General features: G+C 40.1%; 1 protein-coding gene across 10 annotated transcripts in view; it reads left to right on the forward strand.

The window, feature by feature from the left end:
- Positions 1–19,809, forward strand: part of KIF13B (kinesin family member 13B) — a 353,402-nt gene that overhangs the window by 88,491 nt on the left and 245,102 nt on the right. For 9 of the 10 annotated variants that reach the window (XR_010318524.1, XR_010318525.1, XM_064271888.1 and 6 more), the window contains exon 3: positions 17,533–17,545. The exons of the other annotated variant lie outside the window; for it this stretch is intronic. Coding sequence is in view for 7 of the 9 variants with exons in the window: in XM_064271888.1 (XP_064127958.1) it covers positions 17,533–17,545 (13 nt within the window). In the remaining 2 variants the exon portion in view is untranslated. The remainder of the gene's footprint in view (positions 1–17,532; positions 17,546–19,809) is intronic. 10 annotated transcript variants of the gene reach the window in all.

The following is a 19,809-nucleotide window of genomic DNA, read 5'->3' on the forward strand; positions in this document are numbered from 1 at the left end:
TCAAAGGCCAGCATAGCAGGGGCAGGGGTCTGGGGACCATAGTTTCAGGGGACATCTAAGTCAATTGGCATAATAAAATCTATTAAGAAAACATTCTGCATCCCACTTTGGAGAGCGGTATCTGAGGTCTTAAACGCTAGCAAGCTGCCATCTAAGATGCATCAATTGGTCTCAACCCACCTGGATCAAAGGAGAATGAAGAACACCAAGGACACAGGTGATTATGAGCCCAAGAGGCAGAAAGGGCCACATGAACCAGAGACTACATCAACCTGAGACCGGAAGAACTAGATGGTGCCTGGCTATAACCGATGACTGCCCTGACAGGCAACACAGCAGCATACCCCTGAGGGAGCAGGAGAGCAGTGAGATGCAGACCCCAAATTCTCATAGGACCAGACTTAATGGTCTGACTGGGACTGGAAGGACACCGGTGGTCGTGACCCCCAGACCTTCTGTTGGCCCAGGACAGGTATCATTCCCGAAGCTAACTCTTCAGACATGGATTGGGCTGGACAATGGGTTGGAGAGGTAAGGACTGAGCTGCTTAGATTAGGTGGATGCTTGAGACTATTTTGGCATCCCCTGCCTGGAGGGAAGATGAGAGGGTGGAGGAGGTTAGAAGCTGGGTAAATGGACACGAAAAGAAAAGAGTGGAGGCAGAGAGCGGGTTGTCTCATTACGGGGAGAGTTATTGGGAGTGTGTAGCAAGGTGTATATGGGTTTTTGTTTGAGAGACTGACTTGATCTGTAAACTTTCACTTAAAGCACAATAAAAATTATAAAATAAAAACCCATAAAATATAGCAGCATATCATAGTTATACATTTTTCCAAATGTATCACTACTGATTTTAGCTTTTGACAACCTACTAAGTCATGTCCATTAATCATGTATAATATTAAAGGATCCATCTCCTAATAGTAAAGATGTGATTGTGTAAATCATACATATTTAAGAATAAAAGAGTCTGGAACATTAAAAAAAAAAAAAATGATAGGAAAGAAAGAAAAGACCAGAATGGATGTCAGAAGAGACTCTGAATGTTGCTCTTGAACAGAGGGTAGCTAAAGCAGGTGGAAGAATAAAGGAAGTAACAAAGCCAGACAGAAGATTTCAAAGGCAGCTTGAGAAGACAAAGTATTATAATGAAACATACAAAGACCTGGAGTTAGAAAACCGAAATGGAAGAATACGCTTGGCATTTCTCAAGCTGAAAGAACTGAAGAAAAAATTTTATCTTTTAGTTGCAATATTGAAGGATTCTCTGGGGAAAATACTAAATGATGCAGGAAGCATCAAAAGAAGATGGAAGGAATACTCAGAGTCACTGTACCAAAAAGAGTTGGTCGATATTTAACCATTTCAGGAGGTAGCATATGATCAGGAACTGATAGTATTGAAGGCATTGGCAAAACAAACAAGGCTTCAGGAATTAATGGAATACCAATTGAGATGTTTCAGCATACTGATGCAACACTGGAAGCACTCACTTGTCTATGCCAAGAAATTTGGGAGACAGCTACTTGGCCATCCGACTGGAAGAGATCCATATATGTGCCCATTCCAAAGAAAGGTGATCCAACAAAATGTGGATCAGGAGAGGGCATGGAAGTAGGGATATCATTGCTGATGTCAGATGGATCTCGCTGAAAGCAGAGAATGCCAGAAAGACGTTTACCTATGTTTGTTTGACTATGCAACGGCATTCAGCTGTGTGGATCATAACAAATTATAGGTAACATTGCAAAGAATGGGGATTCCAGAACACTTAGTTGTGCTCTTATGGAACCTGTACATAGACAAAGAGGCAGTTGTTCAAGTCGAACAAGGGTATACTGCTTGGTTTAAAATCAGGAAAGGTGTGCCTCCTTTCACCATACTTATTCAGTCTTCTACTAAATCTCCTTGGTGTTCAAGGAGATCATTCCACTATTGCGTGTTGGAGCTCAGATGTCCCCAGACTCAGGCGAGTTATGGGAATTGTCAAGCTTTCCTGGTAACTGTTCTTTTCCTGTAATTTTTTTTCTAGTAATTGGTAGTTTTTTCTGGTAATTGCCTAGCCTTCCGTCTGTATGCTGAGCAAATAATCCCAGAAGCTGGGACTGTATGAAGAAGAACGAAATCAGCAGAATCAGGATTGGAGGAAGACACATTAACAACTTGTGATAGCAGATGACACAACCTTGTTTGCTGGAGGTGAAGAGGGCTTGAAGCACTTACTGATGAAGATCAAAGACTTCAGCCTTTAGTGTGGATTATACCTCTGCATAAAGAAAACAAAAACCCTCACAATTGGACCAGTAAACAACATTACGAAAAATGGAGAAAATATTGAAGTTGTCAAGGATTTCATTTTACTTGGATCCACAATCAGTGCCCATGGAAGCAGCAATCAAGAAATCAAACTACCAACACAGTACAGGGGAAGTCAGCACAACTGGACCTGTGCAAAAGCAAAGAAGTTTTCTAGACGTATCCAAACATTTTAGGGACAGAGTAGCTGGGACTGGGGCCTGGGGACCATAGTTTTGGAGGCCATCTAGGTCAATTGTGTAACATGCTTTATAAAGAAACTGTTCTACATCCCACTTTGCTGAGTAGCATCTGGGGTCTTAAAACCTTGGGAGTGGCCAACTAAGATACATCTATTGGTCCCATCCCACTCAGAGCAAAGGAGAATGAAGAAAACCAAAGACACAAGGAAAATACTAGCCCAGAGGTCTAAAGGACCAAATGCACCAGAGACTCCACCAGCCAGAGACCAGAAGAACTAAATGGTGCCTGGCCACCACCAGTGACCACCCTGACAGGGAACACAACAGAAAGTCCCAGACAGAGCAGGAGCGAAATGTAGAACAGAAGTCAAATTCACGTAAAAGTACCAGATTTAATGGTCTGACAGAGACTGGAGGGACCCCTGAAACTGTGGCCCCTGGGTGCTCTGTTAACCCAAAACTGAAACCATTTCCAAAGCCCACTCTTGGATAAAGATTAGACAGGACTGTAAAACAAGGAATGATAACATGTGAGGAACACGTTTCTTGTTTCAGTCAGATATACGAGACCAAATGAGTGGCCCCTGGCCGGAGGCAGGATGAAATGGAAGGGACAGGAACTGGTCAAATGGGCACAAGGAACTTGGGGTGGAAGGGGAGAGTGTGCTGTTACATTGTGGGGATTGCAACCAATGTCACAAAACAGTAAGTGTATAAATTTTTAAATGAGAAATTAACTTGAGCTGTGAACTTTCACCTAAGGCACAATTAAAAAAAATAAATCAAATGATAAATTGCGTTGGGTAAATCTGCTGGAAAAGATCTCTTTGAAGTGTTGAAAAGCAAAGATGTCATTTTGAGGGCTGTTAATGAATTGAGTTGTGTCTCCCCAAAATGTGTGTTAACTTGGCTAGGCCGTGATTCCCAGTATTGTGATTGTCTACTATTTTGTCATCTGATGTGATTTTCCTATGTGTTGTAAATCCTACGTCTATGATGTTAATGAGGTGCAATTAGCAGCAGGTATGTTAATGAGGCAGGACTCAATCTACAAGATTTTAAGTCAATCTCTTGAGACATAAAAGAGAGAATTGAGCAGTGAGACTATGGGGGGGGGGTAGGGGGAGGGCGGCCTGGATCTCATACTGCCAAGAAAGCAGCACTGGGAGCAGAGTGCATCCTTTTGACCCGAAATTTCCAGCTTGGAGAAGGTCCTAGACTGAGGGGAGACTGATGACAAGGACCTTCTTCCAGAGCCAACAGAGAGAGAAAGCCTTCCCCTGGAGCTGGCACCCTGAATTTGGGCTTCTAGCCTCCCAGACTGTGAGAGAATAAATTTCTCTTTGTTCAAGCCACCCTTTTGTAGTATTTCTGTTATAGCAGCAGTAGATAACTAAGAGAAGGACCAAGGTGCGCCTGACCCAAGCCATGGTATATTCAGTTGCCTCATATTCATGTGAAAACTGGACAGTGAATAAGGAAGACTGACAAAGAATTGACTTGTTTGAATCGTGATGTTGGCGAAGAATATTGAATATACCATGGACTGCCAGAAGAACAAACAAATCTGTCTTGGAAGAAGTATGTTCCTTAGAAGCTAGGATGGTGAGAGTTTGTGTCATGTACTTCGGACATATTATCACGAGGGACCAGTCCCTGGAGAAGGACACCGTGATTGGTGAAGTAGAAGTTACTGAAAAAGAGGAAGATCCTCAGTGAGGTGGACTGACACATGGCTAGAACAATGAACTCAAACATAGCAACAATTGTGAGAATTGAACAGGACCGGGCAGCGTTTCGTTGTGTTGTACATAGGGTCCCTCTGAGTTGGAACTGACTCAGGGGCCCCTAACAACAACAACAGTAGATATGATGAATATGGTATAGTTAATATAGTGCTTGACAGTTATTATTACATGAAAATTATTCCGGTTAAGCTGGTATCTTAATGATTCTAAAATGGAATAGCCCAAATTTAATGAAATATTCATTGTTATGAATGAGATATTGGAAACTCCTCTTGTGTGATTTACTTGTGGATCAGCTTGATCTTTTTTGATATTTGTTTTTAAGCTTTGTTAGGGTGGGGCTAACATAACCTTTAGTGGTAGTTTTTTTTTTTCTTTATTCTTTTTTTTTATCTTTTATTGAGCTTCAAGTGAATGTTTACAAATCAAGTCAGACTGTCACATATAAGTTTATATACACCTTACTCCATACTCCCACTTGCTCTCCCCCTAATGAGTCAGCCGTTCCAGTCTCTCCTTTCGTGACAATTTTGCCAGCTTCCCTCTCTCTCTATCCTCCCATCCCCCCTCCAGACAGGAGATGCCAACACAGTCTCAAGTGTCCACCTGATATCATTAGCTCACTCTTCATCAGCATCTCTCTCCTACCCACTGTCCAGTCCCTTTCATGTCTGCTGAGTTGTCTTGGAATGGTTCCTGTCCTGTGCCAACAGAAGGTCTGGGGACCATGGCCGCCGGGATTCCTCTAGTCTCAGTCAGACCATTAAGTATGGTCTTTTTATGGTAGTTTAACCCAACTTCTAAACTATGGCTTTTCTGGGCTTTTACTAAATCCCCTTGTTCAAGGAGCTCATTCCACTATAGCTTGTCAAAACTCAGATGTCTCCAAGTTCCGGTGAGCTCTGGGAATTGTTCAGCCTATACCTACTTCCCCAATAGTTCTTCTCCCAGTAATTCTTCTGGCCTTTTGGAGTTTCACCCTCTGCATGTGCAACTTAGTATTCACCGGAATCAAGGATACCCCGTGCAGATTCTTGGAATTTTTTCTCTTCGTTGATCCTTTTGTTTTTCACCAGCAGATATGTCTATCAACTCACCTGAAATCACCATGGTCTGGCTTGGTCCCCTTCCAGTACCGTGATCAGTAAAGTACAACTAGGCAGAATGCTGGGGCAATTTTAAGACCCACCTTGCTTGGTTTCCTTTTCTTAGGGATCATAATCCTACACTGCTTGTTATCCAGTGTCTGATAACATATGCGTCATATATTTTGCCTAGTTTTCTTGTTGTTTATGGCAGGAGAGCTAGAACTAGTTTTCTGTCATCACTGAAGTTTCAGACTTAAATTTAAACGCCTTGTTGAATACTGAGGAGAAACATTCTCTGCTGATTCTGTGGCAAGCAATACATGGAAGCCAGTGGTGCTTTTGTGTGAATTAGAGAAAAATGGCCTCTCTGGGCAGATAAATTAGAGAAAGGCATTTCTTCTGGACTGATACAGCCTTGTGAAAAGCAAATGGTACCCTTTTCTTTGAGCCCCTTCCTTTATTATGACCCCTTTACTGCTTGACCATTGTATTAGGGGCTGGGTTTTAGGTGCTCCTTGCCCTCTGGGCTAGGTGCCATTGTGAAGTATATATACCATACAACTGTATACCAGGTATTCTGGCTTTACTTGATACAACTTTTCCTCCAGCAGCATTTAGTATATAAATTACTGAAGGGAAAATGGAAAATAATACTGTTATTCTGGAATTCTGTTTTTTTTGTGTTTGTGTTCTACTTGTGCCTAATATGTTAATGAAAACGTCAAACTTTCTAAAAAGAAAATTTCTTTCTATTTTCCATATCTGAAACTCGTTGCCATCGAGTCGATTCCAACTATAGGACAGAGTAGAACTGCCCTATAGGGTTTCCAAGGAGCGCCTGGTGGATTTGAACTGCCGACCTTTTGGTTAGCTGCCTTAGCTCTTAACCATTACGCCACCAGGGTTTCCATATCCAAAACTGGGGTTAAATTAATTTGGCAAAAAGTTAATGGAAAATGGCAAAGATTAAGGTCATTCACATTGTTTTATTTTCAATCGTCATGGAAGAAAAAGTGTCAGGATTCCATTTAAATAAATATTTAAAGGCCAAATTTTACCTCTTGAGTTCTCATTACTCTGTTGGAAACAAATGTTTTCTGCCATATAATTTTTGTTTTAAGAAAGTGTAATGACTGATGATTCTGTGAACTGATTCTGTGAACTTTTACCAAGTTATTTCAGGTATTTTTAGATTTTAGTATTTTTAGATTCTATCCAATTATGCTGTATCTTAATTACACTTCTCGTTCATCCCTTGATCCATGGTATTCAGACTACTGCTCCCTCCCTCTGCTTCCAAACTCTAACAGGGCAGACCCATTATCCTTAAAGTGCTAACGCTGAATCCTTTTCAGCCCTAGAGCTAGTTCACAAGTAGGCATGAGGGTCACCTTTTAGGTAAAGCTAGTGCCACTTCCCCATCTATTAGCTGTAAGGGAACAGAAGCTCCATAACTGTCAGGCAGATATTTTGCTGAATTATATCCTGTTTGGATAGGAGAATCTGAGTGAGGAATTGTCTCTCAGAATCACAGGAAGGTGAACTCAAGAAGTGTAATTAAAACACCTCTTTGAATTGGCCTTTGAGAGCTACAGAGTCCAAGTCCCACTGCGTTAAATTAACCTCCCATTGCATTGGCCTCTGTGACATTTGACTAATGCAAGTAAGGGATTTACCACAAGGTAAAAGGAACTCCTTCCTTGAATTTCTGAGGTTAGGGAGGTTAGACTCATACTCATAGCGACCCTATATGAGTCGGAATGGACTCGACAGCACTGGGTTGAGGGAGGTTAGAAAGCTGTGTGAGCTGCAGAGAGTAAATGAGGTGTGGCCAAGTTGGCATCAGATAGGAACACACAGCTCAAAATGAGCCTTCTAGTCCTTCATTTGCTTGCTCTTTGTATAGCATTTGACACTGCTGATGTGCCTTCCTTCTCAAAACTCTCACTTCCCTGAGATGCCACTCTCACATGGTTCTTCTTCTTCTGCAGTTTCTTTTCGGACTCTTGAAGGTAACTTATTATAGCAATATAAATTTGCAGGTTAAGATTATTTTTTTATTCTGCTGATATTCTGAGCTTATATTCTGTCCTCAGTTGCTTTTTTTTTTTTTTTTTTAGCTAAAATGTTAGCTAGTAAGCCTGTGGAAATAAGCAATAACAAACAGAGGCTACTTACTCAGAGTTTGCAAGGGAGTCAGCCACCATCGGCAGGCAGGGGAGTGGAAAAGCTTTTTAGTAAATAAAAAGGGAAGTCTTCAGATATGTTCTGATGGGAGGTTGTTGGCATGGGGAACCCAGAAATGGGCTAACTGGAACCCAGGTATCTTATGTGATTGGTCTGGAGAGCATATTTGGCTTTCTCTGGCTGACCCTCAGTTGGGGGGCAAAACATAGGGAAGCTGACAGTCATTTAACCAACTTCTTTTTTTTTTTTTTTGATCATTTTGAGCCAGCTGCTGCAGAAACTGTGGTTTGGCTTCCAAGGTTGGTTGCTGCAGAGGTTGTGGGTCAGAGCTCTATTGTTATATGTAGTCTGGCCAGTGACTGTTTGTATGTGCCATCTCTCAAGCCAAACGCTTGCCTACACCATGAAACCCCGTAGCTTTAAGTGAATTTTTCCTAGGGCATTGTTTCTTAACTTTTTGGGGGGTTATAGACTCTTAAAAATCTGAAAAATATAGCTCCTTTACCCAGAAAAACAAACAAAAAAACCCCAAAGCATCAGAAACACACAGATCCACTGAGGCCTGTCAGTGGATTGAAGATTTTATTTGCATTTGTGCAAATTTAACAGTTTTATTATTTTTGTTATTATAATACAGTGGAGCCCTGGTGGCATAGTAGTTAAGAGTTCGGCTGCTAACCAAAAGGTTGGCAGTTCAAATCCACCAGGTGCTCCTTGGAAACCATATGGGGCAGTTTTTTTCTGTCCTATAGGGTTGCTATGAGTCAGAACTGACTTGACAGCACCTAACAACAACAACAACAGCACAATACAGTATTTTGTTCACATGAATTTTAGACTGTTATTCTCTTTCCTGACCTTAGAATTCTTTGATAATAAGTATATATACAGATATGTTTAAATCCATTACCCATTTCTGTCGAGTCCATTCTGACTCATAGAGATCCTCTAGGACAAAGTAGAACTGCCTCGTAGGGTTTCTAAGACTGTAGATCTTTATGGAAAGTGACTGAGAGTTTCCTGGTGCAGGAGATTGGGTTATTGGCTCCTCAAAGTTCCCTGATGCAGGAAATTGGATTATTGGCAGGACCGTGGTCAGGATGTTACCAATCGCCAATCTGACACAAAGGGTCCTTGTCTTTTCCTGAGTAAGAATGTATGTGAAAGACAAACTTTATCTTCAGCAAATGTTATTTTGCTTGAGCCATGCAAAAGGAGCCAGCAAGCCAGCGAGGGACTAAGTCTCTCCAAAAGGCTGACTCGAAAAGGGAAGTGAGGCTAGGGCTTATATGGGTTCAGTGTAGACAAGGAGACAATACAGTAATGAATATTTAGTGAGCTTTTTTCAAGGGGCGGGTACTTCTCAGAATGGTGGTGCATGTTAATTAGGTTGTCCACATCTGGAATCCAAGATGGAACCTGCTCATATTCAAGATGGAGTCCTCTCAGCAGTCCTTGGCATCACTTATTATGGGATATAGTACAAGCTCACTGATCTTTGGCACTACATTGCCATCTTCCGAGGGCTACGGAAGGTTAAACAGGGTCACATGTTCTTATGTACATGCGGGACCCTGTAAAGGGGAAAAGGTCTAGAAAAACACTAAGAAGGAGATAGTAATTCATGGGTTATTTCAACCTTATCTCATGTTGGAAGGGTGTGATTCCTGTTTACCCAACTTCTAGATGGTAATCTTTTAACAGCTTTTTTGTTCCACCAGCACAGTTAACCCTATTTGTCTCAAGGAGACTCATTCATAGCAGCATGATGGGCTACCATCTTTGAGTGGGGTACCTCTGCCTGTTTCCTACTTGGGTCAAAAGCCAGCATGCAAGAGATTTGGTTGTTATGCAACATGTATACTTTCCGTTGGCCATGACTGAACCACTTTAGACTGGTTCGAAGTCCTGCCTTGTTTCTGTAGGCCATGACTGAACACTTTAGAACCAGTCCCAAGCCCTGGGTTGAAATGAATAGTTGCCCAGTACTGTTTACCCACACAGTAATTGCTCTAGGCTACTATGCTTTTTCTAGTTGACAGTCTTTTGTTTTCATCCTTCATTTAGCAGACATTGGCTTCTAGTAAACCATTACCTCAAACTCTCCCAAAACTGTAAGATTATTAGGAGACAGATTACCAAACTCATGTGGTCTATAAACTTAAATCACAATCACAATAGTATATCTCTTCTACAGAGAAAAGCATGGCTGCTATTTTTCTCCTTCTCCGGGAGCAATATTTGCTTTTGGTTCAATTATGTTCTGCATAGTTGATGAATGGAATCCTTACCTCTGAATAAAAAGGTGTACTCCTACATATATTTAATATAAAATACTTTTTGGATGAGTATCAGGACACTGGGAGAATTATATAGACTCTGGGGATATATTTGGAGTTAATGAAGTTAATAACTGAGTGATTTTGACAGGCTCATCATCTCATATTAAATTTCATTAAGCATTATTGAGTATCTGCCATTTGTCAGGCAACAGGAAGACTGAAACATGCTCTGTACTTTCAAGGAGGAAGCAATAGTGTGACAGTACTTTCTTAGAAAAGACCCAAGGGTGGTCTAAAAAACATTGAGAAGATAACTTTTGTTTTTATAAGGACAAGTAAGCTATCACCAAGTCTAGAAGTGGGAAAAATACCCAAGTAGTAGAAAGTACAAAAACAATGAAACCTGAAGGGTCATGGCAAGCTTTTAGAGTAATCCAAATATGTTTACAGCGCAAGGTATTTGGGGAAGAGTGGTAGGAGATTAAGGCTGAAAATGTGGTGATGTTGTGAAGAGCCTTTCTTGCTTATAAAGTTTGAATTTTACCTTGTAGGAAATAAAAAACCCACTAATTCATAGTGACCCTATAGTACAGAGTAGAACTGCCTCATAGGGTTTCCAAGGCTCTAATCTTTATGGAAGGAGACTGCCACATCTTTTGCCCATGGAGTAGCTGCTGGGTTTGAACCGCAGACCTTTCGGTTAGCGGATGAGCACTTAACCACTGTACCAGCAGGGCTCCTTTCTTGTATGGAATAGGAAGCCATTGAAGGGCTGTAGGCAGAATTTTGACCTGATCAGATGTGTGGTTTAGATACATATTGAATTAATGACAAATTGTAGAGAAGAAACTGGAGAGTAGTGAGACTATAGATAGGAAGGTATGTGGCAGACCAGGAGGGAAATAAAAGAAAGTAGGGTAATACTGCCCACTGCCTATCCACATGGCTGGCTCCCTTACTTCCATTAGGTCTCTGTACAAATGTCATTTTAAAGGAAGCTTCTGCTGACCACTTTACCTCCATTCCTGCCCATTCTATTCCCCTTCCCTGCTTTATTTTTTCCTGTAGAAGTTAGCATTATATCACATATTCATTCATTCTGTTGAAATAGAATTTTTTAGCCAGAATTTTTGTCTGAGTTGTTCAGTGCAGTATCTCTAGTGTCTAGGCTAGTGCCTGGCATATAGCAGATACTCAGTAAATATTTTGCTGAATAAATGAATGAATGAATATAAAAAGCAAAAAGAAAGGATAGGTTTGAGAGACATTTCAGAGGTGAAAATTGTGTTTCAAGAAAGGGATACCCAAAGTAATTGTAGTTAACCGGCAGTTTATTCCCTTGTAAATTGTGGGGAATGCTTGGAAATTGAATTTCCACTCAAGGAAGCTGGGAGTGTTTTAGTATAGTTATGTAGTAGTGCACAAGAAATTTTCAATTTTTCTCAACCTGCTAGCTTACTTAAATCCTAAGGCAATATTGCATTGTAAAACAAAGTCACAATAATGATGATATCTAACATTTATTGAGCATGTATGAACGTACTTGTGCCAGGCACTTTATGTACTCCTTTTTTTTTTGTCTTTGAAGCCCCCAAACCAAAAATAACTCAAACCTGTTACCATCAAGTTGATTCCAACTATTGGAACCCATGTGTGTCAGAGTAGAACTGTGGTCCATAAGGTTTTCAATGGCTGATTTTTTTTTTTGAAAGTAGATTGCCAGGCCTTTCTTCTACAGTGCCTGTGGGTAGACTTGAACCTTCAACCTTTCAGTTAGTAGCCAAACAGATTAACTGCTTCCACCACCCAGGGTTCCTGTAGATAATAGAAGACTAAATAAAATAGAGTATTCCAGATGTCAAGGAAATAGCAAATGGGGTTTTTAGTGATATTTATACCTCTTACAGCAAGTTATCTAAATAAGCAAAGATTGATAAGCGTCCATTGTGAGTCTAGTCACTCTATAAATTTTTAGTCAGGTCAGCTTTATTCCTTATGTGGAAAGCACACTGGGGGAGAGATGACAAAGAATAAAATAAAGATCATTATACAGATCATTGTTTGGCTGCTGGTACTGCTAGCTCAGTCAGAAAAAGCAACAATATCATTATCAGAATAAGCTTTTTGTGATGAACACATCTCTTATAGAACAGGTTGGAGTGGTATCTTGTTAAAATAGAGATTCCAAATGATTAATAGAAGATCAACCAGGAACTTAAAAAAAAAAATCTTTAACATTAAAAGAGGTGATATTTAGATTTAATGTTTAATTTTGGTAGGTAACAGCAGTAATTGATTTATAACTCATCATTCTACTGACATTGTTTTGTGTTTTACACATACCTGATACTGGGTGGTTTATTTTTGGACCCAATATAGGTTTTCTTTTTGTCATTGTCATAAATATTATTAAAATTCCCAAAGATAATCAACTTATATAAAATCATCACTAAATTTTTTCTTCATATTGAGATTCTAGAAATTAGTAATATAGCTTGACTTATTTTACGGTGTGATTTATTTAAATGAAAAGTGAGCGTAAACCCCTAAATTAGGTCAGTAAAAAGGAGGAAAGAGAGTAGATTCCTCATAGTCAACAGTTCTTACCCGATAATATGGAACCACAAATTAAACTGTCCTCTTCCTAAAAAGCTCATGGGAAACAGTGGTAATTGTTGCAGGCAATAATCATCAATGCGTCCATTGTGGGTATTTACCTTGTAAGGATATTTACATAGTCTCAAAGCACCCTCCGCCTATGCCCCAGATACTTATTAACTACAAGGGGAGAAATAGTCGTGTTACAGTGGAGAAACCTAGTAGTCACTGTCTTAACCAAGTGATCAGAATGAATTGTCATCAGTAATGAGACATATGAACATCATGTGCCTCCTGGTATGATGCACTGAGAAGAGCTTAGCGCTGCATCTGTGTTAATGTTTGACAAAAATGTATAACCTGAATTTAGTCATGAGGAAGCATTAACCAAAAAAAAAAAAAAAACCTGTTGCCATTGAGTCGATTCCAACTCATAGTCACCCTCTAGGACAGACCCATAGGGTTTCCAAGGAGTGCCTCATGGATTAGAACTGCCAGCCTTTTGATCAGCAGTGGTGCTCTTAACCAATACACTTCCAGAGTTTCCTGAGGAAGCATTAGAGAAGCCCAAACTGAGGAATATTCTACAAAACTACTGGCCAGTACTCTTGAAGACCTTGGGCGGTGCAAACCTTTAAAGAGCCTGGCTGTTAACCAAAACATTGGAGGTTTGAGTGCACCCAGAGGCATCTCAGAAGAAAGGCCTGGTGATCTACTTCTGAAAAATCAGCCATTGAAAACCCTGTGGAGCACAGTTCTACTCTGACATGCTTGGGGCCACCATGAGTTGGAATCTACTTGATGGCAAGTGGGTACTTTTGAAGTAGTAAGGTCATGAGAGACAAAGACTGAGGAGCTACCCCAGATTGAAGGAGACATGACAGCTACCTGCAACATGTGATCTTGGATTGGAACCTGAAACAGGAAAAGGACATTAGTGGGAAAATGGTGAAATTCGAATAAGGTCTTCTGTGGATTATTTAATACATTTTTTGTTGGCGTTAGTTTCCTGGTTTTGATCATTGTAACTGTAGTTATGTTGTTGTTGTTAGGTGCCATCGAGTTGGTTCCGATTCATAGCAGCCCTATAGGACAAAGTAGAACTGCCCCATAGCGCTTCCAAGGAGCAACTGATGGATTTGAACTGCTGACCTTTTGGTTAGCAGCGGAGCTCTTAACCACTAGGCCGTAAGGGCGCCACTGTGGTTATAGAAGATGTTAACCTTTGGGAAAACTGAGTGAAGGATATACAGGAATTCATTGTACTCTTTTTGGAGCTTTCTGTAAGTCTGAAATATTTCAAAATGAAAAGTTAAATGAAACAAAATAGTAGTTCAACTCAGCTGACAAATGAAGGCTTTTAGTGCTTGTACTTCGTGACATCTTTCTAGATTGAGCAGGAGCTGATTCCCTTTGCTTCCTGAATCTCCACTGTCTTCTGGATAGCTGAAGTTTTTAAATGAGGGATTTGGGAATAAAAGAGGCATTGCTATATTGAATTCCAACTACACTTTGAAAAGGTTTTGTTTAATGAATTATTTACTTTTGTACAGAGCTGTAATTACATCTTTGGGTTTCCCATGATGCAGGTTATTTGAGCTTTGCTTTTGTAGCCATGAGAATCCCTAGCTGGAAACTTAGCTCTGTAATTAATTTACTGGTTTGTTTCTGTTTTTATTATGATGTTCTGAATTCAAGTTAGTCCCCTGGATTCTTCTACTGTATTTCATACATGACTGAATTTCATATTTGTTGGTTGTTTCTGAGAAAGAGCTGATTTTTGCTTTTTATAAAAATATTTTATTTAAACTTGAAATACCATACTAAACATCTTATTTTTCTCTCATAAAAGATTATCTGCATATTAGTAAATATAGTAAGCTTACACTGATATAATCATATGATGACCTTTTTATTGGATAATAATCAGAATGGAAGAAATTAACACATTGGGAAATGTTTCTGTTAGCAGGAGCAGTTATTAGTATATGAGTCATAGATTCTAAGGTATAGAGGAAACTCAAAGAGATTGTTTTGACCTTTGTGGGCTGGGGAAACAACATGAGGTTTGAAGTCAGAAGACCTAGTTTTGAATCCAGGTCCATCACTACTTAGTGTTGTGTCTCAGACAGGTTAGGTAACTGAGCCTTAAGTTTCTCATCTGTAAAACTGGAATCATAATAGTGTCTTACAAAATTATTGTGAGAATTAATTGTAGTAACATGCAATACACCTGGGCTATTGTAGATATTTCATGTGTGCTAGTTCTTTTCTTACCTCTAGCTAAATTTATAATTAAGCCATCTGCAATTGATGAGAATCTGTTTTGCTTATAAAGACCTATAAAAAGATGATAATTTATGAAAGCAGAGAATACCAGAAGGATGTTTATCTGTGTTTTATTGACTGTGCAAAGGCTTTCGACTGTGTGGATCATAACAAATTATGGATAACATTGCAAAGAATGAGAATTCCAGAACACTTAATTGTGCTCATGAGGAACCTTTACATAGATCAAGAGGCAGTTGTTCAGACAGAACAAGGAGATATTGATCGGTTTAAAGTCAGGAAAGGTGTGCGTCAGGGTTGTATTCTTCCACCATACCTATTCAGTCTGTATGCTGAGCAAATAATACGAGAAGCTGGACTATATGAAGAAGAACCAGGCGTCAAGATTGGAGGAAGACTCACTAACAACCTGCGTTATACAGACGATACAACCTTGCTTGCTGAAAGTGAGGAGGACTTGGCGTACTTACTAATGAACATCAAAGACCATAGCCTTCAGTATGGATTACACTTCAACATAAAGAAAACAAAAATCCTCACAACTGGACCAATGAGCAACATCATGATAAACAGAGAAAAGATTGAAGTTGTCAAGGATTTTATTTTATTTGGATCCACAATCAACACCCATGGAAGCAGCAGTCAAGAAACCAGAAGATGCATTGCATTGGGTAAATTTGATGCAAAGGACCTCCTTAAAGTGTTGAAGAGCAAAGATGTCACGGTATGCCTGACCCAAGCCATGGTGTTTTCAATGGCATCATATGCATGTGAAGGCTGGACTATGAATAAGGAAGACCAAAGAAGAATCGATGCCTTTGAATTGTGGTGCTGGAGAAGAATATTGAATATACCATGGACTGCCAAAAGAATGAACAAATCTGTCTTGGAAGAAGTACAACCAGAATGCTCCTTAGAAGCAATGATGGCGAGACCATGTCTTACATACTTTGGACATGTTGTCAGGAGGGATCAGTCTCTGGAGAAGGACATCATGCTTGGCAGAGTACAGGGTCAGCGGAAAAACGGAAGACCCTCAACGGGGTGGATTGACACAGTGGCTGCAACAATGAGCTCAAGCATAACAATGATTGTAAGGAATGGCTCAGGACTGGACAGTGTTTTGTTCTGTTGTGCATAGGGTCGCTATGAGTCAGAACCGACTCAACGGCACCTAACGACAACAACGTCTACCAGTCTTTCACAACTCTTTTTGTCAGAAAGGTTTTCATGTCTCTTGTTCCAAAGAAATGATTTTCTTTGATATATTAGCCATATTGGGTATTACTCCAAAATCTATTAGGCAGGTGTCACTCATTTGCAATACGTTCCTTGAAGTTTTAGTGTTGTAATCTGAAATAATTTGATACAAATACATTCATTAATTTTAGAAGAAAATCTTATGAGACAAGGGGACAAGGAGATGTACAGATGATCAAGTTTCAGATTTGGGTTGGAACTTTGATCCTTTGAGAAGGACCAGTTATTCCTAAAGCTCCAGTTATTGCTTCTATTTGATTCAAATTTCAAAAGTAATTTCCTTTATTATTGTTAAGTTTCTTGATTTTGATATTGTACTGTGGTTGTATATGTGAATGTCCTTGTTTTTAGGAATTGTACAGTGAAATGTTTAGGGCTAAAGGAGCATGACGTTTGCAACTTAACTCTCAAATAGGTCAGAAAAAAATAATGTGTGTGTGTGTGTGTGGTGAAGAGCTCGGCTGCTAACTAAAAGCTCTGCAGTTTGAATCCACCAGCTACTCCTTGAAAACTCTATATGGAGCAGCTCTGCTCTGTCCTATACGGTCGCTATGAGTTGGCATCAGTGTGACTGCAACAGGTTTGGATTTTTGATTTATATATGGAGCCCTGGTGGCACAGTGGTGAAAGTGTTCAGCTGCTAACCAAAAGGTCAGCGGTTTGAACCCACCAGCCTCTCCATGGAAGAAAGCTGTGGCAGCCTGCTTCCATGAAGATTTACAGGCTTAGAAACCCTATAAGGCAGTTGTACTCTGTCCTATAGGGTTGCTGTGAATCAGGATTGACTCCAAGGCAATGGGTTTGGGTTATACATATAAAGAGAGGGGGCTTGGGGAGGTGGGAGAGAAGTGAAAAGTGTAGAGGGGGAAGAGGGAAAAGGGAGGAAGGAAAGGAAAGTAGGGAGGGGAATGATAGAACCGTTGTGGCTGTGTTAATAGTTGGTGAACTCGAATGAAGGGTCTATGAGAATTCTTTGTGCTTTTCTTACAACTTTTCTTTAAATTTAAAACCAGATGTAAGTGTGGCAGTTTCATAGGATGGGAGGAATGTTAGAAGCAGCTGAGTAAAGCAAGAGGAAAATTCATTGTCAAGAAATTAGTTGTTCCTTTAATTTAACCTCTTTTTCGTAACCAGGATAGAATTCACTTTTCGTAGAAGGGCCTGTAGAGACAAAGAGTACTAAACTTATCAAAGCAGAGAAAACTACTTGGAAGTGAAGTATAATAATAAAAAGTAAAGTTTTTTTTTTCCATGTTTACAAGACATATACAAGAATACGCAAAATGCATGAGGCAGAAATATTAGGACTTAACATTATCCAGTGCTTGGATAGTCTTTCATCTACCTGAGTCAATAAATCAGTTTTCTGTAATTAGTCTCCCACCCTATTAGTTACTAGACATTCATTTATTCTTTATTTTAAGTAGCCATTTAGTTTCAAAGATAATATTTTATGTTCTTATTGCAAATTTATATAATATCTATTAACATTTTGCATTTTAAAATGAATGTTCTAAACTAAATTTCTTCCCCCCTTCTCCCTTTTCTTTCATGTCAATAATGATGACTCTTGGGAATTCAGGGGCCAACCAAAGGTAAGAGATTTGTATTATTATGTGATGCTTGTAAATATTTTTGAAGTACTAGTACTTTTCTTCTCAAAAATGAAAGCTTCTTTCTGTTAGTTTTATAAAAGTAATGGAAGCTGTCAGACTATTCATAATCCAAAGCCATTTATTGGCATATAAGGGACTGGAGGCTTTTTGAAAAGCTGTATTTGTACTCTGACCAATGATGGCCAGCCTCTTAGCAACGGCAACACAGATCCTTTTTGTGTTCTGCCGTTTCCCATAGATTGGCCCCAAACTGGTAGTTCCAAAACAGTGGTCAAAACTGTGCTAGGCAGACTCATCCACATGGCTCCGGAGACAGCTGGGAATGCATTCTTATGCCAACAGAAACTGGCCCATAGCTTCCTCAAGGGAATGTATTTTGATTTTAGATTTGAGCCCAGATTCTAGAGAAAATTCTGTGGGGCGTCAGTTTCTGTTTCGCTTAGGAAATTTATAGGTGTGCTGAAATGGGCACAAATTGATCATCCTCTAAAGTTACTTGGGATTTTCCAGGAAATTCAGGACTTTTATCTGCATTCTTGGTTTTTTAAATTTTTGTTTTAGCTCATTGTCTGCAAAGCTTTGAGTCTTCCTTTCCCTCTCCCTCCTGCCTGCCTCTGGTAACCGTTAATAACTTGGATTATTCTTGTTTTCTTTCTTTTTTAAAAAACTTTTTTTGATGGAGCAGAGACTGTAGATTACAATGAAGATGTGAGAAAATCATTATGTGACTATTTTAAATCTATCCATGTTTTGTTTAATTCAACTGTGTCTTATATATAGCGCATCTATCAGTTTGTCGTACTGTGGGGGCGTGTGTATTGCTGTGATGCTGGAAGCTATGCCACCGGTATTCAAATGCCAGCAGGGTTACCCGTGGCAGACAGATTTCAGCTGAGCTTCTAGACTAAGCAGGCTCGGAAGGACCTGGCAGTCTACTTCTGAAAAGAATTAGCCAGTGAAAACCTAATGAATAGCAGCGGAACATTGTCTGACATAGTGCCAGAAGATGAGCTCCTCAGGTTGAAGGCACTCAAAATATGACTGGGGAAGAGCAAGATTAGGTTGTCCTGATTCATTTACATATGTTTAAGTACACCTAGGCATTTTGAAAGGCAAAACAATTTCTTTCTATTTATCTCAGAGTAAACTTGGCAGTCAGTTCTGTTAGCCAAGAGATTTTTAACCCTATACTTCTTTCAGGTTTTGAAGCTTTTCTTTTAGTGTAATAGGAATTTATTTGTCTCATGCACTGCAGCCAAGAGTTTTCTCAGCTCTTTTTAAAATCTTAACACTGTGCCCAGGGTGTTCTCTGTATTGTGATTCAGATCCCAGTCTAGACTGAAAATCGTTTTCGCCGTGTATCTCCCCCTCCCCCCACCTTTTTTTTTAAGGAAGAGGGGGGAAAAAAAAAAAACTTTAAGGCCACTGACGGACTCTCAAGCTTATTTTCTTGGGCTATTCTCAAACTGAGACCTACATCTACAGCCCACAGCTAGGGTTGGTAATTCTTGGGATTACAGTCTTCTCAGGGGTGGGGGAAAAAAAAAACCCTTTTTCTACATGGAAAAGAAAGAAAGAGGAAATAAAACACAGAGAGCAAAAAGAGCAGAGCGGATACTAAGATGAGAAAGAGGAGAAGAATATTCTGAAAAACCACAGAGGGACTTGAAACCCCCAAATCGCCAATGGGGTGAGGGCCCCTTAATTAGGCGAGAGTGGGTCCCAGTGGACCACAACCCCTATTTCCCTCGTTTTTATGGGGTCTGGTCTTAGGACTGCGCTTGGCCACCCTCTTCTTGCCTAATTCCCGAGAGCAGTGGAACAACCTGGTCCAGTGCGCTTACCTGAAGTTAGAGGCCTCTCCTGTCCAGTTTCTGTTCCCGAGCTCAGGTGGGGACTCGGCGGACTTTGTCCCGAGCGGGAAATCACGGTAGCCGCCCAAGACTCCTTACCGATCAAATGAGATCGGGGCATGTCTTAAGGGGTATCGGGTTTGGATACTTACCGCCCGGGTTTCACAGTCAGCCGTCTCAGCGGATTTGCCAGAATTTGTACCCTAACACCACTCGGGTTCTCGTCCTGTCCTGTCTTATTAGCCGATTGAAATAAGACAGACACTGATTGCAACGGAAGCAGAAAGTGGCAAGTTTATTGTTTGCGCGTACAAGGAGTGTGTGGGGTTTAGTGACCTTAAGGCCAGGTGCTCGCTAACTAAGGGGGCCGGGGAGCTTTTTGTTTCCAAT

This window comes from Loxodonta africana, chromosome 19 (assembly GCF_030014295.1).
Source record: "Loxodonta africana isolate mLoxAfr1 chromosome 19, mLoxAfr1.hap2, whole genome shotgun sequence".
Lineage (NCBI taxonomy): Eukaryota > Metazoa > Chordata > Mammalia > Proboscidea > Elephantidae > Loxodonta > Loxodonta africana.